Genomic DNA, 25,975 nt, shown 5'->3' on the forward strand with positions numbered 1-25,975 from the left:
ATGAGCCCTGATGCACCAACCTGTACCTCTCTCTACACAGGAGTTGGGGGGGGGGGGCTTCCTCCATTCATCTCAGGGTTTTCATCCAAATTACAGTCCGTGGCCTCACTCTGGGGTCAGCCACCGGGTGGAACCCCAGGGTCATTTTCTAACCAATGTGACCTTTCCAGCTGAGTCACTCCTTTCCAGGGCTTCTGGTTGCTGAAAGTCCTCTCTCATGCCTCCCCCCCCCCCCCCCCCCCCCCCCCCCCCCCCGCCTCCCAGCACTGTGTGCATCTCGGAATTATTATTGCAAGTGCCTTCATGAAAGGTACGGCTTCCTGTTTGGTTGCCATGGACACCCTGCAGGCCAAGACAAGGCCTGCTTGGGAAGGGGAAGGGAAGATTTGTGTGTGCGGGCTGCAAATAGTCTTAATCATTGTTTTCTCTTGGCAATCCCAGTAACGGGGTAATTATCAACCATTAAGCAGGGTATATAATTGTCTGAGCAACTTGACATTGTTGGCACAGACCTCGGGTGCTTGAAAGACTTCAACTGCAAAAGCAGGTTTACCGGGGTCCGCAGAGGATTTGACGATGACCGTCACCGGGCAGAGAGCTCTCCCTGCTCCGTCTCCGGGCTTGGGAATCACAGCTCCCCTTACCGAGAGGCCTGCAGGCACCTGGGGAACCTTTGGGGCCCCCAAGACTGCTCGGTAGGAGCCCTGTGTCCGTGGAGCCATTTTCTAAAACCGGGCTGGCTCTGCGGGCCTTTCCTACGTTCTGGACAAAGAGACCAAAGCTTCCAGGATGTCCCCCGGGGACCCTGAGCTTCCCCTGAGGCGGCGTGAGGGATGCTCCTTTGAACTGCCAAGGAAAGCGGTGATGAAGCACAAGGTAGAACAAATTGAGTCATTTGGGGAGGAGGGAAGAGAGGGCTCAGCGAGACATCTGCTTAATGTCAGTTTTAGAAGAGCGAGCCTCTCCCCTGAAACACCTTGGTTTCAAACCAATTGATGTTATTTTAGTTGTTACATGGAATCTGTGGCAGAAATAGAATCCAACCGCACATCCTCCAGGCTTCCCTCCTCCATTTGTCACTTTCATTTGTGTTTTCTTTTCTTTTCTGCTCCTTAAGTGAAGAACACCTCATGCTTTCCCCCTGGGGAGACTCGTCTTTCCAGAGTCTAAGGTTTTCCAGCTGGAAAATGTGTCTTGGAAACAAGAAGTGGGAGGAGCCGTGTAGAGGAGCCGAGGTCTCGGATTTGGGTCCAAATCCATAGATGAGTTAGGCCTGTTCATCCCCTGCCAGCCTCTCTCTCTCTCTCTCTCTCTCTCTCTCTCTCTCTGCTCACTCACTCCTGTGCTCCTGCTCCTCATGTACCCTGGACAGTGTGATCTCATTAGAGGTGGACCCTACCTCCTCCTCCCACCCTCCCGTGGAAATAGGAGTTCGAGAAGGCCCAGAGAATCCAGCTGGTGTCATCTGTGATTCAGGGCTTGGCACATCTGAAGGCAACAGTCTGAGTCATGGATTATCTCCACAGTCTGACCCCATGGAAGGCAGACCAGCAGCTGCTGGCCCTTTTCTGTCTGCCCCCGTCCATCCTCTCCTCGCACGCCCCCCTCTGTCCGCCAGCCATTTCTGAGATTCCACGCTAGGACAGCGTGCACTGTCACACCCCCAAATCAGCCCAAGTCCTTGGCAATTTCTCTCTTAATACCAACCCACATCGCTGCCGCATCCCGCAAGGATTCCCAGGCTGCCCCTGTGGGAACATCAGACTGATAAGCTGTGAGTAAAAAGGCTCATGAGCCCCCAAAGTGATCATTATACCACTTAGAGTGAGCACAACAGCAGGGAGGGGGTCCCCCAACACTTGCTTTATGTCCTCTGAAGAGCCAGAGTTGACCATTAACTTTGACTCAAGCCTTAGGCGCCTTGTTCTTCCGGCCTCCCTTTCTCAGTCCCACCGGCCCATCCTTTTTTCTGACGCCTCTGCTTCGTCCTTTCCTCTTTCCCTGTTCTGTCCCATGCTGCTCAGGGTGGAGCACAACTTCTTCCCCATCGCAGTCTCCACTCCAGCTCTCTCTCTCCGCATCCCCTCTTTCCTTCACTTCCCCTTCCCTTCTCCTCTCTCTCTCTCTCTCTCTCTCTCTCTCTCTCTCTCTCTCTCTCTCTCTCTCTAATGTGGATTTCAGCATACTGCCCACCACCTTCTGAAGGCTGCAGATGTCTGGCCCCCGCCTTAACAAGGCTGCTTCTTAATGGAAAGGACCAAGTTAGGCTTCCTTATCGGCTACTTCCTTAATTACATCCAGATGATGGATTTTCTAAAAGAAAAATAAAGCTGGGAGTAGCCCACTGCTCTCTATTCAAGTTAGAATGAGGGGTTAAGAGCCCAGCATCCTCCAGAGAGAGATCTATAAGGGAGTCTTGACATTTTTAAACAGAAAGAAATGGGGAAACATCATCTAGTCCACCCTCCTGCCTCCATGCAGGAATGCATCTTAATCATATACGACAGATATTTCCTTGGTGGAAATACTCTAGCTCAGTGATGGCGAACCTATGACACCCATGTCAGAGGTGACACGCGAACTCATTTTTTCGGTTGATTTTTCTTTGTTAAATGGCATTTAAATATATAAAATAAATATCAAAAATATAAATCTTTGTTTTACTATGGTTGCAAAGATCAAAAAATTTCTATATGTGACACGGCACCAGAGTTAAGTTAGGGTTTTTCAGAATGCTGACACGCCGAGCTCAAAAGGTTCGCCATCACTGCTCTAGCTTCTCATTAGAAGCCCCCTGCACTCAAGCTGCCGCGCTGCGGGGCTGTGGCAGGACCATGGAGCACTCCGTCCTGACCCGGGACATTCGGGAGAGATTGGATGAAATTCCCTCAGTGGCACGGTGAGCAGGGCAACTCCTTCAGGCTTGCTCTGCCCCCGGCTCTCGGGGCTGATTTAAATCGAGTTGTGTGTGTGTGTGTGTGTGTGTGTGTAGGCCTGGCTAACTTGATTACAGCCACAGACCAGGCTGCCCAACTGCCCATACATATCCTTTTGAAAACTGGCCACAGAGTCTCTTCTAAGTTACAGATGCCAAGGCAATAGGGCCGTCCCTGAACAAGAGAGAAAATTGAGGTCAGAAAAGAAAGGCTCCGTTTGTTGTGCTATAAATGGGTGGCCAAGGGGTGGCTGACCAAATGACCAAATGTACCGAGAGCCATGAGATTGTTTTCGTGGAACCTTGTGAAAAGCTAAAGGGAGCTTTGCCAACTTCAGCCCTGCCAGAACCTTACACCAGCCTTTGCCAACCTGTCGAGAAGGGAAGAGAGATTGCAGAGGAGACGGGCGGCACTGCTCTACCCGCACCTGCTCCTCCCAACTCGGATCCAGATAATGTACCTTTGAGAACATTCCTCACCATTTCTCACACATTCTGTGAGGCCTGATGAGCCAGAACTGTCACTGATTGAGTCCTTCAGTCCTTGAACCTCAACTGCTAAGCTGGGCTCTGTGGCAACTCTATTGTTGCAGCCGAGGATTAGACTGTGGGCTTTGCTGAGCGTGTCATCTCCTTCCATGCGTGGAGGTCAGGCGGGGCCGGGCCGGTGTGCAGGACGAGGGTGACAGCTGCAGGGGGCGGTGGTGAGCTCAGACAGTCAAGCATGCGCCCAGGGGAGTAGGAGAGAGCATGAGTCCAGGGGAACCTGCTTCTTTTGCTCACCCTCCCTCTACCCCCTGCAATGGACCTTCCTGGGCAGAATAGGAAAGCTGCTCTGCGAAATACTGAGGCCCCTGCGCGTTCCCTTAGAATCCTGGTCGGAGGCAAGATTGTCATCATCTTTAAAAATCTCTGAGAAAGAATCACTTCCTTGTGCTGAGTCAGAGCCTAGACCTTCGGGTAAGAAGCCCCAACAGAGGAGCAGGCAGCGTGGAGAGAACAGACTCAGGCCAACCAGTGATCCCCCCGGGAGGCGATCTGGGGGGACGTGTTCCCTCTTTATTAGATTATTTACAGGAAAACTCTGCCAGCAGCAGCCATGCTCCCTCCAGCGTGTGTGTGGCCTCTCCTCCGGGTCCCCTGGTCTGGAAGCGGCAGTGGGATTGACACGCATGAGGGAGCGGGGCCTGCGCGTGCCAGCCCCGCCGTGTCCCCCGCACAGCCTGGCAGGTGGCCGGATGGCTGCATGTTCGTTCCCCCAGAGCTTCAGCCCCCTTGGGAGTCCTGCTTCATGGGGAACTAGCAAGTTCCATGAAGACTCAGGCTCTGCAGCTAAGCCACGGGCAATGCAGACCTTCTCGTGGGGCAGGAAGCAGGGCCCGGGCAGGTTAGGTGGCTTTGACCGGCCAGAGGGCTCCGGGCCCCGCTCCACTCCCAGAACCCCACGGTGGCCCCGGGAGCACCCTGAGCCTCCCGCCTGACCCTTGCCTCGTAATGATGTCGCTCTCTCCCCGGTCCTCTTGCTGTCCCCCCACAGGGTGCGGGCTGCACCGCCCTGGTGGTGGCCGTGGTGGCCCGAAAGCTGGAGCTCACCAAAGCGGAGAAGCACGTGCACAACTTCATGATGGACACTCAGCTCACCAAGCGGGTAAGACGCCGCTGCTCGCACCTTCACGGGGGCTTCAGACCCGTGTGGAAGCCGATCTGGAGGGCAGCAGTCACGTGGTATAGACGGGGGTGACTCCTTGCAGGGGAGGATAGAGGGAGCCCCAGGCCCCTGTGAACAGCCTCCACAAAAGAGGCGAGTCTTCTGTTAACTGGCTGCGCATGGCGCCGGCAACCAAAGCGCTTTCCCGACAGTTAAATCCAAAGCACACGGGGGTGCAGCCCGCTCCCTTGCCTCGTGGTAATTGAATAAATCACCCAGCGTGAGGCAGCGGTTGTGTTTATGCTCAAATATTTTCATGAGCCTCATTAGGAAGGGCAGTCGAGAGTCTTAAACACGCAATGGGAACTGGATCTAAATCCAATGCTTTCAAAAATGTCATTAGAGAGGATCGTCGCTGTAGAGCTCCCGTTCTCAGACAATGTTGGTATCCGGCTCTCCCCTTTTGGGCTGTAACTGGCTGACGCCTCTCACTTGTACCCTGTGCGAATGGTTCGGAAGGATGAACAGTGGAAATGTGCGGGAAGGGGGAGCGCGCTGGGCCTGACACCCCACTGCATTGTCAGGGAAGAAAAGGCCCCTCGGAAGAGACAGAAGCAGGCAGGCGGGAGCGCCGATGGAACATTCTGTAGAGCTGCAGGCGGAACGAAGGAGTCCCTGCACAATCTCCTCTTTCTGAGATGAGCAAGTATCCAAACCCTGTGTGGGGCCTTGGCCGCCATAGCAAGGGCTTCTCATTTAGGACCGAACTGGGTTAGAAGGCCCAACCGAATTTTGATTTTTTTTAAAAAAATAATAATTTTATTAATTTCAGAAAGGAAGGAAGAGGGAGAGGGAGATAGAAACATCAATGATGAGAGAGAATCATTGATCGGCTGCCTCCTGCAGGCCTCACACTGGGGATCAGGCCTGCAACCCGGGCGTGGGCCCTGACCGGGAATTGAACTGCGTGACCTCCTGGTTCACAGGTTGACCCTCAACCCCTGAGCCACGCCAGCCAGGCTGATTTGGGTTTTTGAAAGCTAGAGAAAAATGTCAGTGACCAATGTTGCAGCCCAGTAAAGATGTGTTAGAAATAGAGACCAAGGCGGGAGGGGAGAACAGAGAGAGAGGAGGATGGCCGAGGATGAGCAAGCGCCCGGGGAAGGCAGGGGAGGGTGCGCTGTTGCCAAGGCCTCTCCGGTTTCTCGGCAGAATTATTTATGGTGCATGATTGTTTGGTCTTTGATTACATGTATCGGGTTCTCTGAGAGCCTCCACAGTTGTGAAAAGGAACGGGTACAGGCAAATATTCTGATGTTGGTGACATACAGATGGTTGTGCGGCAGGGCCTTGGATAATGATGTTTTGTTATAATGTTGCTGTAATGTCATAGGGACTTAATTCTTGTTGGTGCTAAGGTAACATTGATTTTATTGTTGTTGTTTTTTAAATATATTTTACTGATTTCAGAGAAGAAGGGAGAGAGAGAGAAACGTCAATGATGAGAGAGAATCATTGATAGGCTGCCTCCTGCACGCCCCCTACTGGGGATGGAGCCCGCAACCCAGGCATGTGCCCTGACCAGGAATCACACCATGACCTCCTGGTCCATAGTTCAATGCTCAACCACTGAGCCACGCCGGCCAAGCACAGTGATTTTGTTACACATCATTTTGTCGCATTTCTAAGAACCTGTCGACAATGTTAAGTGAGGATTTCCTGCATATGGTACATGGTGGGCCTGAGCTGTCCATTGTACAAAAGAAAACGTGATTCATAACGTCAAGATGGCAGGATTGTACCCAGGGGTGGGCCATGCAGGTTTCACCCACAACCCTGGGACCCGGCTGCTCTCGTGCAGCCCCGTGACTGTAACGCGAGCAGAAGCTATGCCTGGTACCGAGCAAGTCACAAAGGAGCTCAGAGCACCGCTGTGCAAATGCACTTGCATCTATTTCCCTGAAACAATTCTGTGCAGGAGCCCCTGCCAACGAGTTTGGCCTCTAAAACCTCCTCAGAAGCCGGGACATGGACAGTCTCTCTGCTCTGGGTTTGCTTTCTGGAACCAAGGGGATGCTCTGTGTTTCATGTCATTCCTTCGTCCTCCGTTTTTCACTCCGTCTATCAGACTCCGGAGGAAAATAAAGCCGGGGAAAGCCAGCTCCCTCCCCTGACAGGAAAGTAAACAATGTTCCTGCAGCACGATTGCCAAGGAGATGAGATTGTGGTGGCTAATGTCAATCTTTCAGAAACAATTGCCTGCCACCCTCCTCAAGTCAGTCCACTTTCTCCTTGAAAAGTAGGCCTGAGAATCAAATCAGCAAATGTTTATTGCTCGTTCGTGAGTGCAAGGCACCGTTGTAATCGCACAACGTCTCACTTCTCTCAAAACTCCCCGTCTGTTGAGATGTCCCTTGGATGTCAAGTATCTTTTCCCAGAGAGCCAAACAACACAAACACCATGGTTCTGACGGGGAGGTATTTCCAAAGCTGGAGGGACCGGGACTCCCAAAGGTTCTGGGACAACCTTGAGTGCGGAGACCGGCTGCCAGCTTGGCCTGCTCAGGGAAGCCCCCCTTCCTCTCCCTGGGGTCGCCCCGTCTGTCCTCTGTCCCCTCCAAAAGGCCCAGCGTGTCCAGCCGGAGTGGCTCAGGGGTCACAGCGATGCTAGGCTCACAGCCTATTCATACGATCTCAGAGAAACATCCAGTTGTGGGAGGAACCAGCTGTGACTCGCAGGAGGGGACAATTCAATTTCGCAGTTAAAAGCAACCTCTTATCTCTTACAAGTGCAAGCAACCTTCATTCCTCAAACACCGAAGCAAAAACAAAAAGAGAACTGTAACCTATTAATCACAGAAATACCCGTTCCAGTGTTTGATCACCCTGTCTTTGCCAGTTGAGTCACACGATTTTTATGTGTTTATTGGTGGGGAGTACGAACTCGGTTTCTGGTTCTCCCGCATCCCACGGCTCTTCTTCTCCCGCTTGTATGACTTGTCACCCTGATGCAACATCCTGTCTGTGTTTATGCCCTCGGGTCTTCTCACGCTGGCTTTGCGGGTTACTGCCATGGTTGTTCTGTAATTACAATGTATTGCTCACCGCTAGGCCGTTCGATAACATGTATGTCAGTGACACACAGAGAGACTGCAAAAAGGACGCCAGCTCCCCATCTTTTCTCCCCCTCGACGCCCCAGGTCCCCATCTCTCTGTGTTATGTAACTAAACGCATCCATCACGGGGTCACCTGCTGGACGCCACACTTTGTGTTCTGGGGGGACTGGTCCCTGCCCTCATCCTTACTGCCTGCCCTCACAGAGCACCTCTCCTTTCTAAAGGCAAGACACGCTGCCCAGGGACACCCTTGGCTTAAGAGGCACCATGGACAGGAGCCGTTCTGTTTGCCGCACCTACTCTTCATGTCTCCGGCGTGTGCCACCGGCTGAGGATTGTGTCTTTTTTATCCTTGCCACAAGGGGTTCTCGCACCAAATACTTCATCCAAGTACCTTTCCCCCATGAAGCCATACCCAAATCTTCCCTAATTAGTTCCTTCTCCCGACTTCCCTGGTCAGCGAATGACGTCACTGTTCCCCACGCCTGAAAAAACTAGTACCATCTGGACCCACAGGGCTGCGAGCAGTGTCTGAGCCTGAGCTGACCTTGCCATGGCCACGGCTGCTCGTGCCTGCCGCCCTCTCCATGGCCCTCTGCCCCGCCATGCCGAAAGCCACCATCCCCTCGGTCTTGCACCATCACCGCTCTAACCCAGTCATCCTCCGCTCTGCCTCCCCGTGGGTCTCCTTAGCCTCTAAGACGTAGCTCTGAACACATTAGCACCTGCTCAGAATCCTTCAGTGATCCCCGTGTACCTACTGAACAGTGCGAAAGAAAACTTCTAATTCTGAGCATATGTCAAAGTGTTATCACAATCCTGCTGGGAAAAGCAGATTTTTTTTTTTTCTCAGCAGACTGATTCAAAGATTTACTCATGGTCAGGTCTTTGATAGGAAAAGACAAGTCGTCAGTGTTGTACCAGGTACAGAAAGTCTGGTTAAGGGACACTAGATTGGTGGCTGACAACTGGTTGGTCCCAAGAGTGGATTCCGTAACAGGTCTTAATCTCTTTAAAATGTATCAGAGAATCGATGGAGCAGTTGTCGGGAATGCTAATTCTCCCCAGAAGAGGACTGTAAGTTCTATTACCCACAAGGGTTCTGCCCCAGACAAGGGTGGGACAGTAGACATAGAAACAGCGTTTGAGCTGGGAGCATCCTTGGGAATGTGGCTCTCTGGCCCAGTGAGGGCCAGGGTGGCCCGGCCATCACAGCTAGCCGGGTCCTAGCGGGGGCTGCAGTCTGTCCTCAGGCCTGCGGGCAGCTCTCCAGCCGTCACCCAGTGGATTTCCCAGAGCAGTCAGTTCCCTGGAACTCAGCATGGTGGTTAGGGTTCCGGGGCTGCTGGAGAGCAAAGCCGGGTTACCTCCAAACTCACTGAGCGTCACGTGAATAGCGTTATAGAAATCGCCACCATTCATTACCGTGCTGCTATGGGGAAGAGCTTCACACTCCAACTTTGAACCGCAGAAATACATCTCTTCCCGCTCCTGCCCCCAACTCCTGCCAGCCATGGGGGTGGAGCCCCAGTTCCATGGGGGTGGAGCCTCCAGGTGAGATGGACAGGGAGGCCTGAGAAGGGAGGGGGAAGGAAGGAGAGAGGGAAGAGTAGGGAGGTGAAAGAGATGGCAGCTGCAGGAAGTCAGGGTGGCTGAGGGGGAAGGGTAGGGGTTGGCAGAGGGGGAAAGGGGCGGGCCTTGCTCCCCAGCCATGTGTCCAATGGAGCTGGCTCTAGGTTCTCAGGTTGTGATGTTCATCAGCCCTCAGTTCATCTAAATGCGACTTGAGAACTTGTTAAAGTTAAGGCACACTCACCTCACAGCCTGACCTTCCCACCGCCCTTCCTCTTCTCCAGCCCCCTCCCCCCCCCCATGCTAAAGATGTCCCCCAGGGGAGCGCCCAGGTCTGCCTGTGGCTTCTGGAGACACGGGGAGTCCAACAAGGTGCCTCTCTCGTCCCTGTCTCGTGTTCCTTCTGCAGCCTGCAGTCCCTCTGTAATAACTACCGAGTGGCCAGTTACCCTGGCAGGGAGGCGGCCTGAGCAAGCCCTGGACTTGGATGATATGGCCAAGAGCTCAAGGGACAGAATTCTGTGTTCTGTTTAATGTTCTCTCTTGTTAGGAGGCAGTGAGGAGAAAGAAGCTGACCTCCACCTGGGGGGAGGGGGTATTCACGAAGCTACATTGAAGAGCACTGTGGCCAGGCTCCGTGCTACGCGTTGGGAGTGCATTCTCATTGAATCAACACTCCAACCCCATTTTTCAGATCGGTCGCACTTGCATCCTCTCGAGATAGCGCGCTGCTGTCTTTTTCTCTGATGATATATTACAAACTGCGTGCTGTCTCCACAAGATTACAAACCCCACGGGGGCTTGAATGTTATTGGGCTGCGCATCTTGGTCTTCTCACTTCCTAGGACAGTGTCTTGGCGAAGGTTTTTTGAAGGAATGAATGAGAAAATTGAGTCTCGGAGAGATTTAGTAGCAGGTCCAAGGAGGAGATAATAATTGCATCCACTTGTGAGGTTTTTCTGAGAGCTAATAAAACACTGCAAACACCAAGTGTTTCGAAAGCACAGGGCCCAGCATACAGTAAGTGCTCAGTAAATGTTAGCTGTCACTATTACTTGCAAGATCTTCTTCGGATGACTTCCTTGCTCAACCCCATTAGCCTTAAAGCTCTTCCTAAAGTATGTAGGTCACTGAGCCCATCTGGCATTCATCAGAATGAAAGCATACATTTTTTTTGGGTGGAGAACATATGCAGAGAAAATGATCAGCTCATAGGCTTATGGATTCGGGGAGCAGAACAGCCAGCCTTCCACGCACAAAGGCCCTCTTCTAACCATTCCTGACCCCATCTGGTCGTGGCCGACCTTGCTCAGGGTCTCCCAGTGCCCTGACCCATCCCTCCCCCAGGAGCACCTCTGGCCCCGGTGCCCCCATCTACCAGGAGAGCTCAGAGGGCACCCAAGCCCCATCAGGGGCTCAGTGAACCTCAAGAAAGGCACACGACCTCAGCAGCTCCCCCTCCTAAGGATACTCATCTGCCAGGTGAACTGAAGGGAGACCCTGGTCACAGCAGCCGTTACTGTCAACCTGGGAAAGCGCAGAGCAGTTAAAAGCCTATTTCTTTTCCTCTTGCAGATATTGATCTCCTTAGCGTTGTGCCAGGCTGTTTGCTGGCAATTAATTTCGGAGCCAGCACCGACGCTGGCCTTTCGCATCAGTTCCCCGAATACACAGGGGCCTCCTGTGCAGACCCATAAAGACGATGCGACTGCTTCTCTCCGCCGCCCGGGCTGCGCTGTGACTTCAGCGCCTCGCATTGGGGCTGAAGCGAAGTGTAGGACATGGACTCCCTGTCCTGTCATATTGCTAAGTGGAGGCCAAGATGATTAAAAAATCTCCTAATGTCCTTTCCGATTCCTTGGTCCTGGAAAACAGGAAATAATTTTGTTTGTGTAGAGATAAAATCTAGGCAGGTCTTTCTTCCGACCACATGCAAACCTTCTGCTCCTCTTGGACCTGGCTCTTGTTTTGACTTTGCCATTAGCTAGCTGTGTGATTCTGGCCCTCAAAGCCTATCTCTGAAGCTGTTTCCTTTTATTTTTTTAAATATGTTTTTATTGATTTTTTTTTTTTTTAGAGAGAGAGAGAGAGAGAGAGAGAGGAAGGGAGAGGGGGATAGAAACATTAACGTTGAGAGAATCATTGATCAACTGCCTCCTGCACACCTCAAACCCTTAACCCGGGCATGTGCCCTGACCAGGAATCGAACTGGTGACCTCTTGGTTCCTGAGTCAACACAGGTTTCCTTTTAAATAGGGGTTTGGGCTAGATGACCATAACCAATATCAGTTTGTGTATGTAACACAAATCCATTTGGACTCAATTTGCCACTTAGAACTTCCTGGTCTCGGTCTGTGTCTCGGTTTCCTCGTCTGTAAAATGGGGATAATATTAGTTCCTGCCTGATGGGGTGGTTGTGAAGATTAACTGAGTCCACGCACATGAAGTACTCAGACCTGTGCTGCTGACATATAGCCTCAGACGATCAGCTCCACCATCGTGGCCTCCTCTGGGCCTCCTATCAACCTTAAAGAAAGGCCTTCTTTTTCCCCATCTTATAGATAATTAAGCATTTACTCCTCAACTGCTTCCTAACTGCTGGAACCAGAATCCACCTGCAGGCTTTTCAAATGCAAATGTTCGTTCCACGTGGACACAGAGACGTGGACACAGAGACGACTGTCAGAGGCCCATCGGCACCTTTATTTTTTTTTAAATATATTTTATTGATTTTTTACAGAGAGGAAGGGAGAGGGATAGAGAGTTAGAAACATCGATGAGAGAGAAACATCGATCAGTTGCCCCCTGCACACTCCCCACTGGGGATGTGCCCGCAACCAAGGTACATGCCCTTGACCGGAATTGAACCTGGGACCCTTGAGTCCACAGGCCCGACGCTCTATCCGCTGACCCAAACCGGTCAGGGCCATCGGCACCTTTGTGCCTTAACTCCACGGGACGAGGAGCCTTGGAGCGAGGGCTCTGCTGGTCTCCTAAAGGCCAGGGCAGGGTTTCCTGATATTTTCCTGGGAGGCTCTCCTTGGAGGCTAAGCACCCAGGGAAACTGAGGCGATCACGTGTCAAATGGCCCTCTTCCTACAGAAGACTGTTCTATGCAGAGAGAAGGGGTTCCCTTCTGTGCAGCCTGGACAGAATCCAGAGACCCCCCTCGCCTGGACACTCGATTTCCAGCTCATACTCACTACGACCTGCTTCCTTCCAAGCAAGAAATTACCCAAGTTGGGCAATTAAGTCATTAAAACTGTTGTCATAGTGGATTTTTACTGAACGGAAAAAAAGCACTATTTATGTCACTTAGACATTTCTGAGAAGACTTAGCTGTTCTTTTAAGAACATCACTTCTGCGCCAATGAAAAATGTAACCCAGCCTGAGTCATAAATTTTGAAAACACATACAAAAGTTTTCAGCCTGCAAAACAATGTTCCCCCGGCCTCCCCACATGTCCCAGGATTTTAACAACGTCCCATCTGTTGATGTCAGTCTGCAGCAGCGAGCCTGGACTCGCCAGTTTTATTAAAACCTTTTCTGGCTGGTGACCTGATTTCTCCTGGGCTGACCTACTCATTCCAGGCCCCGGGCCTGGGGGCCTGTGCCAGCGTGCGTGGCTGTCAGACATGGGAATGGTTAACCAAAGGCTGTTGCGCGCGTGCTTAATAAGAGACGTTTCCGCCTGCTCTTGTTGCCAATTGCTGAGGATGTCTGTGTTTGGGCTACAGCTCTGTCCCCAGCCATCTGCATGCCGTTCATATGTCTCCGCTCAGTCTCGGGCCGGGTGACATCCGTGGCTTCCATGTCAGTCGGTGACAGCGTCGTATGTTGAAACGTGTGATCGCAGCGCACAGTGAGGGAGCCAGGGTAGGGGAAGAGGCAGCTCTGTTTTCACGCCTAAATGTCTTCACCAATTTTCAGATACAGCTTTCAATTCGTTCAGCTTCATGCCACTTACAGTTACATGTGAGATTGCGGGGTAAATGTGTTTGGAAACAATGGATTTGCGGACACCTATGGCTCCGTTTGGTGGGAAAGACTTTTCCTCAAAGGCCCTTAAAAACCTCCAGCTGATAGGAACTGTTGACTCTCCGAATGCAAGCCACGCACCATGGGAGTCTCTGCACTGGAACTCCGCGTGCGAGGGCAGCAATGGTATATAGTTATCTGTTCAAAAGGTGCCCCGGGCCCCCAGGTCTTGTTAAGGCAGCTTGTCTAAATATAGCATCAGCAACAGCAGTCGGAGGCAGTCCCGAAATAATTAAGGAAGAGCAAGAAACACCCCCCAACTTCAGGCTCCAGGGTACCGCACCCGGCGCAGGGTCAGCAGGAGATGCGTGTTCCTCACCCACCCTCAGAGGCCATGATTTGATTAAGGAATTAGATCACTGCAGAGCCGTTTCCTTAGGAGATAGACTATCTCAGCACACAGGAAAACGGCTGATGTGAAATTAGGAAACCGAACCAGACAGCAACCTGCTTTCCTTACTCTTCCGTAGATCAAGAATGCTGCCGCCAACGTCCTCCGGGAGACGTGGCTCATCTACAAACACACGAAGCTGCTGAAGAAGATTGACCACGCCAAAGTCAGGAAGCACCAGAGGAAGTTCCTCCAAGCTATCCACCAGTGAGTAGGCGGGGAGCTGGGCCAGCGGACGGCCAAGTTAGGAGGGGTGGGACCCCACAGCTCGGCCCGTCCCTCCTTGCACGCTCAGAGGATAGGAGAGATCCATTCTGTCCCACTCGGTGAGCCCCGGGGGCGATAAAGGGGACCCAGGCCATTCTGTTTATTCATTTGGTGCACCTGCCACTGCCAGGCATTGGGCAGGCTGCCATGGAAGGTGAAACTTAGAGGAAGAGGCTCTAAGGGTTCTCACAGTTCACGCACACACACACCCCACATTACAACTCAAGCAGAACACATTGTGGTCAGTGCTTCCTATAAGAGACATGTTTTTTAAAGCAGAGTGAGAAAATAGAGGGTGAAAGCCGTTATTCTGACCTAGAAGTTCTGGGGAAACCCTGAAAGGCCGAGAGTAGGGCGTTCAAGGTGGAAGGCATAGCCTAGACCAGGGGTGGGGAACGTCCGGCCCTCGGGCCGCATAAGGCCAGCGAAATCATTTGGTCCGACCCTGCCTGCCAAGGCATTAGGGGTGAGTTAATTAAATGTTTGACCAAATAGAGCAGGCTAATTTTTAACTTGGTAATTTTGTATGGCCCGCAAATGATGTTATAAATATCCAAATGGCCCTTGGTGGGGAAAAAAAAAAATGTTCCCCACCGCTGGGTAGACAAAGGCGTAGACGCCAGAAATTGATCTGGGAGCAGTGAGAACCCACAGTGACTGAAGACAAGCATGCATGGAGACGAGGATTTGCTTTCTGGGGACCTGACAAGCCCTTGATTCTGGTCAGTTGTCACCCATGTTTGAGGTTCCCGCGCTGGGTTCCAAACCAGATGAACTGATGGGAATGCGGAATCTGCTGGTGGGGCTAAACCTTCGCGTGCACTCCAAGACCGCGGCCGTCCCAACTCTTTTCCGCAGACTGAGGAGTGTCAAGATGGAGCAGAGGAAGCTGAGCGACCAAGCCAACACCCTGGTGGACCTCTCCAAGGTGAGTGGCCACATCTGAAGCCGTCCTAAGGAGTCCTCAGGCGCTGGCCTTTAGACGTCTCGGGGGTGGCTGGCGTTCACACTGCACAGTGCAGGGCAAGGAAGGCAAGGGGCACTGCCTCCTCCGTGAGAAAACGGTCTCGGTCCAAGTCCTTCCCAGGTGCAGGCTACCCGTGTGTCTTGTCGCCTTTTAAAACCTGGCGTTTGTTTCTCAAGTTCAATCTCTCGGGTTTGTCTTTGCTTGGAACTCATTAGCTGCCCTCTCCATCTCTGTAGTGTGTTGCTCTATTGGCTGTACCCTGAGGGCTCCTAAGATGAGCTCGAGTTTGCACAGGGCGGGGCACACTGATGGCCAAGGTGCTGCCGAGGTCACACCGGGGAGAATCCTTCCGGTTTGCTGCTATCATCGGACATTCGTTTTCTTGCATCCTTCGGTCCTTATAGACCAGCTTTTTCTCGCCCCGAGTTGGGGGTGGGGTGCATTTCTTTCCTTCTCAAGAGGCAAATGGCCTGTGATGAACGTTAAGATGCTCCAAACGGGAGTCCTCCCTTGAGAATCCCAGGGCTGGACACCACACCGTCCTTCTGCGTTTCTGGCCCTGAACTGCTGTAAATACTGTAAAGAAACGCGCTCCTCTTGCAAATCACTGGTGCCGCTGAGTATAGGCACCATTGAACAGAGGGCCTCCCCACCTCCGCACCCCCCTCCGCCCCCCCTCGCCCTTGCAGGCCTTCTCACTGACTCCTGACAGAAATTATATATCAAGCGTGCAGCCCAGGGCCAGCCTAGCAGGATATTCCAGCAGATGTCAATTACCATAATGGCACATGTTCCCGGATGAGCAAGAGAAACTCCCTCAGGCAAATTAAACACCCTTTGAAAAGAGGGTGCAATCAGGGAAATGGCAGGTTGTTGCACCACGTGCAGGCGCCTTGTTCAGAGAAGGGATCCGGCCAGACAAAGGGCCTCCCAAGCTCAGGGGGCTGGGGGGCTCCGACCAGGGAATGCGAGGCTTGTAGGGGAGAAGCCACAGGCCTGTGTGCCTCTGGAGGGTGCAGAGGTGGCCTGCAGGGCTCCTGAGAGCCTGGAGGAGGGGGCATGTGGAGGGATGGAGGGAGCTCCCTGGGGCCTTGGGTGTGTCCCTTACCAGGAACCCACCGGGACTCCGTTTTCAAATGGAGGCATTTATTATAAAGATACAAGGAAGGCTCATTCCAGGCAGACCCTCAAAGCAGGCCTGTGGGCAGACTGGAGGAAGGAGCTAACTGGAGCCCGCCCTGGAAAGCCCTCCTACCCTTTCTGCTCTCTCCTGTCCAAGTGCCCCCTTCAGTTCTCTCTCTTTTTCTCTCCCGCCCCTCACCCCCGAAAGCTTTCTCTGCCTCCTGTCTCCCCAGCCGACCGTGGCAGGCCCCTGTCCAGAGAGTCAGTCTTCTGGTTCTAGCCGCCGGCAAAGGCCATCGGCTGCCTGTGGATCCTCATGCTGAACTCTCACCGAGATGGGATGAATGGCTGGTTTGGGTCATGTGTCCACCCTTGGACCAATCCGCTGTGGCCAGGAGGAGGGTCTTGTAGGGCTCACAAGGCCTGGGGCCCACCCCGTGAGATGCAGGAATGGCCCAGCATCACGCCTCAGGATATTTCTTCTGGAAGCAGCAGTGCTTCCTGCCTGCCTCTCACCTGGAAGGAGTGCTTTTCCTCAGCGCCACCCACAGCCTCTCACAGAGGTGGGGCGAGCGCAGAACAGACTGGGTGCAGCAAAACCTCCGTGACCTGGGAAGAGGCTCATGGGAATGGGGTGGGGAAGTAACGTTAATAATCTGGGAGCGAGTTACCTGGGAGGAAGGGGTGCAGAGGAGAGGGATAGGGGAGACGGCTGCAGGGCAGGCGCCCTGTGAGGCCTGGAGAGGAGAATGCTGGCGCCATCCAGGCTGTGTCTTCTCCCCGGAGTCTCCCCGAGGTCCCGGCAGCAGCTCAGCCTGTTTCCCATTTGTCCACATTCCCCGGCCTCCGGTCACCAGGCAACGCAGGGGAGACGACAGTGCCGTGTTCTTCCCATTTCCTGTCTGTGCTTCTCCTCCCAGCTCCCACCTCCCAGCCCTGCCCTTTGGTCCACCCACCACCACCACCACCAGCTGAGGAAGCGTCAGGTGGCTGTGGTGTTGGATGCCGGGTGGCAGGGCTGGGAGGCCTGGGGCTCTTTGCTAACTTCCATTCCCTCAACTGAAATGTAAAAACAATTCCTAGCCTCAGAGGCGTAAGTGATCCAATGAGGCCACGTCTGTGAAAATGCCTTGTAAACTACAAAGGGTTTGCGAACGGTCGTTCTGATTATGAACATGGATGAGGAAGCCAAGGTCCAAAGGAACAAAGTGATGGACTGTCCCGAGGTCAGGAGCAGGCGACGGGCAGCGCTGGGGCCGAGTCCCAGGGCCGGACTCAGCCCAGCTCAGCGGGGTGCCCTGTGGTCAGATGTGTTTGTGGTTTTGCACCTTCTGGGAAGGTGAGGAGGTCATTCACTGCTAATGAATGGAGGAAGCACTGTCACTCCAAAGCCGCCCGCTCTTCCGAGGGCACCGGGGACAGTGTCCTGCGCGAGGGCAGCCCGGCCTTCAGCCCCCCTCTGGGCACCAGTCGGTTCCTGTGGGCATGTCATCAGCTGGGAAGGTGCTGTGTTTTTATTTTTATTTTTTTAATATATTTTATTGATTTTTTTACGGAGAGGAAGGGAGATAGAGAGTTAGAAACATCGATGAGAGAGAAACATCGATCAGCTGCCTCCTGCACACCTCCTACTGGGGATGTGCCCCCAACCCAGGTACATGCCCTTGGCCGGAATCGAACCTGGGACCTTTCAGTCCGCAGGCCGACGCTCTATCCACTGAGCCAAACCGGTTTCGGCAAGTGCTGTGTTTTTAGCCTCCCTTTCCCCCATCTTCTCTCTGGTTTCTCATATTGGCCACCTTCCTTTACTCCTTTTTTCTCTCTCCCACCTTATTTCCTACTCCCTGGGCCCCTGAGGGCACCAGTGTTTCTGCATCTTCCAGAGTAGTTTGAAGTTTCTGATGAAATAGGATCAGGGTGTCACTGGCAGATGACCAGGAGCCCGAGAGCCACCGTACCTGGCGGGAGGACACAGAGCGACCGGCAAGCTGGCCCTCGGCCTTGCTGCCTCAGGGGCACCTGGGAGTGTGGAGACGCCCAGGAACCTCGCTCCCAAGTCTCGCGTTGTCCGCTCCCCACCAGCGGCGTCGCTTTAATCACCAGGGGCCAGCGCCATGTGAACTAAAAGGCTGGGTGTAATAACATGAGAACTTTCCATTTAAGAAAAAAGGGCTGCTTCTTTCCCATTACACATATTCTCTAATATCTTTTTATAATGAACTAGAGGCCCGGCGCACGAAATTCATGTGCGCATACGGTCCCTAGGCCTGGCCTGCAACCAGGGCCATCTTCCCTGGCTGCCGGCAGCCAGCCCCGCCCCCCGCCACCACCCACCCCCGGTTCCCCGTTTGCCATCAGACAATAGATCGGAGCCTGCTGGCCAGGGTAGGGGTGGGTGGGAGGGCCAAGAGGTTGGCTGTTCCCGCCCACTCACTGTCCCTGCCCCCACTGCAGGTTGCCCTCTGTGGGGGCAACCAATGGGGCAGGGGCCTTGGCCTGGCACGGCCCGCATCCCCTGCCACTCATCCCCAGTTCTCCATTCGCGATTGGGTGATGGGAGCCTGCCAGCCAGGGAAAGGGACCAAGAGGTGGTCAGTGTGCCTCATAGTGACTGGTTGAGCAGTCATTCTGGTCGGTCTGCCGTTGGGGTCGATTTGCATATTACCCTTTTATTGTATAGGACATGCGTTACTTTTGTAATGGGGGGAGGGGAGCCCAGCGTTCCCCTTGAGCCTCCGTGTCTCCCGGAAAGTAAGCTGCGGCCGCCTTGGCCACGTCGGGCGTGGCTGGAGTGGAAGTTACTCCTGTTGGAATCTGGAGGAGTTTCCACGTTGGCCACTGCAGATTGCTCTGTGATGACCTGTGATCCCCTGTCTCTCATCCCTCTGCCCCTCCTCCAGATGCAGAACGTCATGTATGACTTAATCACAGAGCTCAACGATCGGAGTGAGGACCTGGAGAAGCAGATTGGGAGCCTGGAGTCCAAGCTGGAGCACCTCACGGCCAGCTTCAATGCCCTACCCGTGCTCATCGCGGACACGCTGCGCCAGCAGCAGCAGCAGCTGCTCTCGGCCATCATCGAGGCCCGGGGCGTCAGCGTGGCAGTGGGCACCACCCACACCCCACTCTCCGACAGCCCGATCGGGGTCAGCTCCACCTCCTTCCCGACCCCGTACACAAGTTCAAGCAGTTGCTAAATAAACCTCCCCACTCCAGAAGCATTACCCATAGGTCTTAAGATGCAAATCAGCTCTCTCCTGGTCCCTTTGCCATCAAGGAACGCTGAGACCAGGGAATGTAAAGAAGAGAGTCCGAGCTACTTAACTAACTCATGTTCATTCAGCGTGCTTGGTTCGATATGCCTTGAAACCAGAAATCTAATCTCTGTTTAGGTGCCTCTCCTTGGAAGCAGGAAGCTGAGATGACAGGAAGCGACACCTCTGGCAGGGCCCTTGCTGCAGAGCTGGTGGAGAACAGAAATCCACGCTCAATCTCAGGTGTTCACAGCGGGAGTGGGAGCCACATGCGCTGACGCAGCCAACAGTGAACCGCCCAGAGAGGGACCCGCTGGGGGAGGGGGCGTGTGAGGCTTGGGGAGTGGGCTCCTCACCACTGGGGTCCTCGAGCACACCTCTCTCTTTTCCTTTTGTCTGAGGGAGCCGCTGGATGGCAAAAGGAAAAGAGAGCTGCCCACAACTTGCCAAAAACAGTCCTTCTTTCCTCCCAAACCTTATACAATCATTAAGCCCAATTGAGATGGGAAAAAAAACACACCCAGAAAAATAAAAAGCCAGATTTCCCATCCATCCAATATCAATACCCGTATAAACCTGTGTGTTTGCAAGAGCGTGCACACACACACACACACACACACACACACACACACACACCCATCCCACATCCCATCCAAGTCTTGTCTTTGAACTTGACCCAAATGAAAAGGGGCCTGGCACCTTCCCCTGCACACAGTAGGCACTCTCTCTAAATGTGTGTTGAGTTGGTCTGGACCCCAGTGTGGGTGCTTCCCGTTCAGGTAGCATGCTGGTGTTGGCCACATGCTGGGCTTCACAGAAGATGCAGGTCCCTTCAGACACAATACAGGTTGCTTCATCCTGGATGTGCACCAGGTTGCTGGGTTTGAGAGGATGCCAAGCTAAAACTGTTGGCATTCTGGAGGGATAAGCAGCCTTCCAAAAATAACAGCTTTGCAGAGTTTTCTTCTTATATCCGAACGAGTCATGTTCCTATGGAGCACGTGACCAGGGGTGTGCATGTGGGGGACGGGGTCTACACAGGCACAGGCAGGGGCGACCCAATGACACCTGAGTAAATAGACGTGTGGTCTGGGGATTCACTCAGCGAGATGTATCCAGCAACGGGGTCTCCAGGTCCAGATGTTAGGAGTACAAAGGGGTCAAGTGCCCCATGGGGTCCCTTCTACCTGATCTGAAATCACCTCCACATGAAATATTATGAGATTAAAGGGAGCCCTTAGGGGACCTTGTGGGTCAGGTGAGATGACATGGATATGTCCGTTGCCTGTTCCTACTGTGCCATGTTAGCCTTGGTGCAAAAACTATTCTAATATCTCGCCAACTCCAAGAGACTTTAGAAACGTTGCCATCCGGTGTAGGGACAGGCGTTGAGAGGAGGGGGCCTGTGGGAACCAAAATATTTCCAGGGCTCCGTGACCCAACCACACGTAACAGTTGTCATGTGGAAGCGTCGTGTTACTCATCACTTTCTCACTCTGAGGCCTTGGACGTCTGCCTGTGGGGAGCTACAGGATGCTGCATGGAGCATTTTGCCTGTTTAGGGTGAAACAAAGGGGTGTCCTGGTTGCCCTGCTGGGCTTTGCTTTGTGCAGGACGCCGTCGCCATGCTGGGGGCCGTGTCTGGCCGGGCCGGCTTTCCTTCTGCAGGACTGGCCTGGTCTCCTGAGACAAGGGAACCAGTAAAAGGTAGATGACTCTAGAACTAAGGCCACTCTTCTTTTTTTAATCCTCACCTGAGGATATGTTTTAATTGATTTTGAGAGAGGAAGTGAGAGAGAGAGAGAGAGAGAGAGAGAGATTGATCAATTGCCTCCCATATGAGCCCGGACCAGGGATTGAGCCCGCAACCTTTTTGTTGTACAGGATGACGCTCCAATTAACTGAGCCACCTGGCCAGGGCAAACTAAGGCCACTCTTGCTAAACTTTTTTTTTTTTTTTACCTATTTAATTGGTGTTGCTGTTCCTTTCATGGTCTCATGTTTATTCGATAATCCCTTTGAACATTTTCGTTGGTTGCTTTGCACAACACAGATGCCGCCCTTGCTGTTGGCTTTTTATGTTTTTACTTGTCCTTTTAACTATTGACTCTCGGAAGGATCTCTCTCCATTTTTATGTCCTAAGAATGGTGCTCCTGCTTTCAGTGACGGTTCAGCTGAACAGACAAACCCATGTGTAAACAGGTGAAATGACCATGCAGTCTCTTTAAAGCATCAGTTCCATTTCATGGAGTAAGGACCACTGCCAGGTCAAGCCGAGGGTGCCAACTCTGATCATTTAACCTACAGCCCTAACTATTCACTCCTATTCACCCTTTCCACTCTGCTCAATGCTGTGGTATGTGTGTGTGTGTGTGCACGTGCACACAAATAGCAATTTATCCTTCATTTCAAATAAATGACGTGCAAGATTCCACTGCCATTCCCCCCGCCCCAAAGTGTGCACAGACCATCACTGACCCACCCAGTCTGTGGATAAATCGTCTGTAATCCATCATGAATGTTGTGCACTTAGTTGAGCGCGGAAGACCACGCTAGCAACACTAGTAAAGGGTGTGGTTGGAGTTACTTCCAGTAGCAGTAGCCACTGGCATCCTAGAAACACATTGGCATTGGGAGCATGCCTTGACCTATTGGTAGTGCAATAGCTATGGATGGATTTTATTGTTGGCAAAAGAATACTTAATCTCCCCCCCCCCCCCCAAAAAAAAAATCATCAAATTTGCATGTTGATCCTGCAGTGGTAAATGGAAGGCTGCTTCTCTGTGCTAGTAATTCAGCTGGATGTGGGAAGTTACCCATTCTCCTGCAAGGACAATCAACCCCCGATGGCTTAGGTATGGATGATCCAGGGTATGTTACCCGGGGGTTCCTCCCACAGCCAGTCTTTTGGCTAATCCCACTGTGCTTCAGCATCACAGGCCGAGGGCGAAAGAGGGCAGGCGGACTCTCATACCATGCCCTCTTGTTCCTTATTTTCAAGTTTGATGGTGGAGGAGGTTTAATGTTCTGCTCAAGAATTGACTCTATGTAAAAACTGCGTTACAATCACCTCCAATGCTGGTTGAGTTCTGTCCACTCCTGGAAGGCTGACCTAGTGCAGAGTCCCTACTATAACCTTCGTGATAACTTAGTAACAGGTCAAAGTACCCTAATGTTCCCTAAAATATCTAGACACTTGAAAAAAACAACAACACAGGGCCACTTTCCCCCCTCCCCCCATCGCTTAAGCCATATTATAGCCTCATGTACTGTAAAGTCAGGGATGTACTGTGATACTTTAAGACCACTAATCTCAGTGGAACTTCAGGATATAGCATCAGTTGTAAATCATACCAGACTAGGGGCTCACTCCTCCTTAGATTGAAGTCCAAATGGAAATCACCTTTGGCTCAAAGGCCACATACGTAGGATCATCATGACTAAATTGCCATAAGGTATCTATGAACTGTTCTTGCAACCCTCATAATATGTAACTTCATGAGTTCATATCTCCAGAAATGCTTACTATGACCCAAATGAGCAAGAGGCGTAAGGCCCTGAGTCACCACTCACTAGCGACCTCAACAAGGACCAGTGGTGTAACAGCAATTTCATGACTTAAGAGGTGGAGGAAAAGTATGTGCAAGTAATTTCCAAAGTGCCGAGCAACTGCAAGCTATTGTTTAAGGATAAGAAGGCACCGGGTGGAAAAAATAATGACTTTCATATATGTGAGGATTTCCCCCTTAGATTTCAGTAATGTCCTTGTAAGTGAATGACCGTGAGAAAGAAGAAAACTAGAGATTCAGAATCAGAATAAAATTCTAACACTGGATCCCCATCTTTGGCCAATTCATAGAACCACATCATACCTCAGTTTATCTGTACTTAAAGTGAAGACACTAGTTAATGTTATTAAGTACAAGGTATTCAATCGATTTAAAAAAAAAAAAAAATGGAATCACTATGGTCATCAACAGCAAGCCAGACCAAATCTATCTAGCCCACACTTTGATGTGACAGCTGATGGCAATCAGGAGTTACCAAAAAGTCATTATTATCTATCAACTAGGCAGGGAGAAAGATAGGAGGAGCACACAGCTCCGGGACCTCTCTGCTCTTCCGAGTGCACCTCGACAAGCAGTGCACCCCGATTCCGAATCAGTGTTGCCCTGCCATCACAGCTCCGCACCTGGGCCACGGTGAGAGCCTTGCACTACCAGTAGGTTACTCCTCTTCCTAAGTTACTGCCTTTAAATCCTAAACTGTGTCCCCAGTTCCATCCAGTCATTCTACTTCCCTGGAAGTTGCTGGGAAGCAGATGAAGGATCCGTTAGTGGTCGTTTCCGCTGTCCCCTATGGACTCCGCTGCGTCCGGTTTCAGTACCTTAGACAGCTACCTGGTGGCTCCCTGGTAGGCGCGGAACAGCCCCTTCCCTCCCACTGTAGTCAGACAGCTTGATGGCGCTCTGGACAGTTTCCCTTCCTTCTCTACTGCCACCAAAGTAACCATGGGGAACGCGGCTGTTGACCCCACTAAGAAAGGAATGTTCCAGAATAGCAATAGTCACTGTCGGCCTCTGGCATAGAACGTAGGGGAGCGCTCTTCGTCCTGCAGGCTTGTGCCAGGTTGCACGAACAGAAATGAACATTAAACTCCTGTCAGACAAGGGATATGTAGATATGTCCTGGCATAGACGGAAGCTTGTTAAACAGTATTCCGTGCAATGGTATATTCTAATCTAGGCTAGGGTGAATAACTGTGATCTTTTTTTTCTTACACCATTACTGGAAGCGCCCCAACACAAACTGGAGTTCCCTCTGAACCAAACCATGATCCAATCTTCAACGTATGACCTCCAATCTAGGTGCCGAGTGCCCCGTGACACTCACTGACACACCTGAGAATCACATTCTGGAAGCGGTCACCTCGGACCCGGACCATGTGTTGAAACAAAAGAGACGTTGTGACCAGCCAGGCTGATGGAGGAAAAGCACAAAATTTAATATCCACCTGAAGTGAGGATCCCAAAGAGATGCTGAATTTATAGCCAAAAAAAATCGATGACAAATCAAATATGAATCTGATTGGAACAGCCCACGTCCAGATTCACAGGAGGACGGGGAATAAGTGACGTTCTCTAACCGTGTCGTATTATTTCAGTTCTCGAATCTCAACCTTCATCGGACACAGTGTTTAATGGCACAGCTGCTCAGTGTTGGTCCCAGACTCTCATTCCGCAGCGACCAGAAGCGAACGACAGAAGAGAATGACAGGATGTTCGTGGAGGAAACGTTTTCATGGCAAACTCAGAAACTGAAGTGTTTATATTCACAATCAGATGAGCTTCACTATGAATTTGCATCTTGCCTCTCTGTACTGCTTGCTATTTTTTAATGATAGGAGAAAGCATATCGGTTTATTTTAAATATGAAATATATTGCTATATTACAAAATATATTGTAACTTTCCATTAACATTTTGTATCCAACTAGTCTTTGGCAGGTCAAGTGCCGGCCTGCTCTCCCAATGACTGTTTCTGAGTACACATCCCTGGGAGTGATTGCCCGAACCCCAGAACAAGGCCCTCCGCCTACACAACTGCCATAGTCTAATTCTCCGAGACCCGACTGTTAGAAACAAGAGAACATTATTGCGGGCTTAGGAGGATAATTCTACCCTAAATTCTATCAAGCCATTATTCCAGAAGAGATTTTTTTTTAAAGCCATTACTCCTTTAGTAGCTGTGCAGAGCCAGTTGAATACGAGAGCAGGCTCTTTCTATGTCAGTTCAAAGGCCCCGTGACGTGAATGATAGGCCTCAAACTCAGCCAGTGTTTCCTTTCGCTGAGTCAGAATCGGGCATCGGGAAGAGCCGTGCTCTCCTGTGACACAAAAGACTCAAAATTCTAGGCATTCTGGGTTTCTCTGTGTCAGAGTAAACGCTGGCTCGGAATCCCACTCCTCGGGGCTCGCTTTGAGCCCCGTGTGCCGACGGGCTTTCCGGAGTTGGGAGCACCTTTTGGAGGGAGCGAGGTCCCGGCTGTTTACCCACAATGTGGAGCGCAGCTCCTGAGGGACAGAGGGGAGAGGGGAGGACCTGTGCAGCCAGATCAGCAAAGAGGCAGGCGTCCTTTCCTACTGGTTGGCTCCAGCTGGGAGGAAAGAGAGTGCAATCCAGATGTTTTCCTTTCTGGGAAACATTGGGGGATAGTCTCTGCGTAAGCAGCTACGAAGGCCACTGCCCTCCTTCTCCGACACGGCAGTTGAGACACACAGAGAATTTCTCGCTTCCCTCCTTTGAATGACGGGGGCACTCGATGAAAACACGGTGTGCTGGTCACAGAACAAAGGTTCCCCAGAAGCAACGGGCCTCCCCCCACGTGGGACCCTCACTTGTTATCCTCACTCTGGGATGACATTGCAAACCAAGCGGCGCCAGGGAAGACCTCGCTGGGCGCGCTTGTCTCTTCCTTTCCCAAACTCTGCAAACCCACACAGCCATGCTGATAGTGCCAAGCAGCAGGCCTCCTCCTGGGAAAAAGGGCTGGGGTCCTCTCAGAGCTCCATTTATTTGAGCTTCAAGGTAGTTAAGGCTGGGGGCTCGCTGAGGTTAGTGATTCGTGTCATCTGAAGGACAAATCTCTAAATGCCCAGCTTC

General features: G+C 52.1%; 1 protein-coding gene across 3 annotated transcripts in view; it reads left to right on the plus strand.

Moving 5' to 3' along the window:
• Positions 1-19,540, plus strand: part of KCNN3 (potassium calcium-activated channel subfamily N member 3) — a 133,945-nt gene extending 114,405 nt beyond the window's left edge. For 2 of the 3 annotated variants that reach the window (XM_023759292.1, XM_006095088.3), the window contains 4 exons: positions 4,473-4,583; positions 13,782-13,909; positions 14,828-14,897; positions 18,959-19,255. In XM_023759292.1, the coding sequence (XP_023615060.1) occupies positions 4,473-4,583; positions 13,782-13,909; positions 14,828-14,897; positions 18,959-19,255 (606 nt within the window). Of the gene's footprint in view, positions 1-4,472; positions 4,584-13,781; positions 13,910-14,827; positions 14,898-18,958; positions 19,256-19,450 lie in introns of those variants that run through there. The other variant, XM_006095090.3, reaches the window with a different exon arrangement.
• Positions 19,541-25,975: the final 6,435 nt, after the last annotated feature.

Source organism: Myotis lucifugus, unplaced genomic scaffold (genome assembly GCF_000147115.1).
Source record: "Myotis lucifugus unplaced genomic scaffold, Myoluc2.0 scaffold_151, whole genome shotgun sequence".
Lineage (NCBI taxonomy): Eukaryota > Metazoa > Chordata > Mammalia > Chiroptera > Vespertilionidae > Myotis > Myotis lucifugus.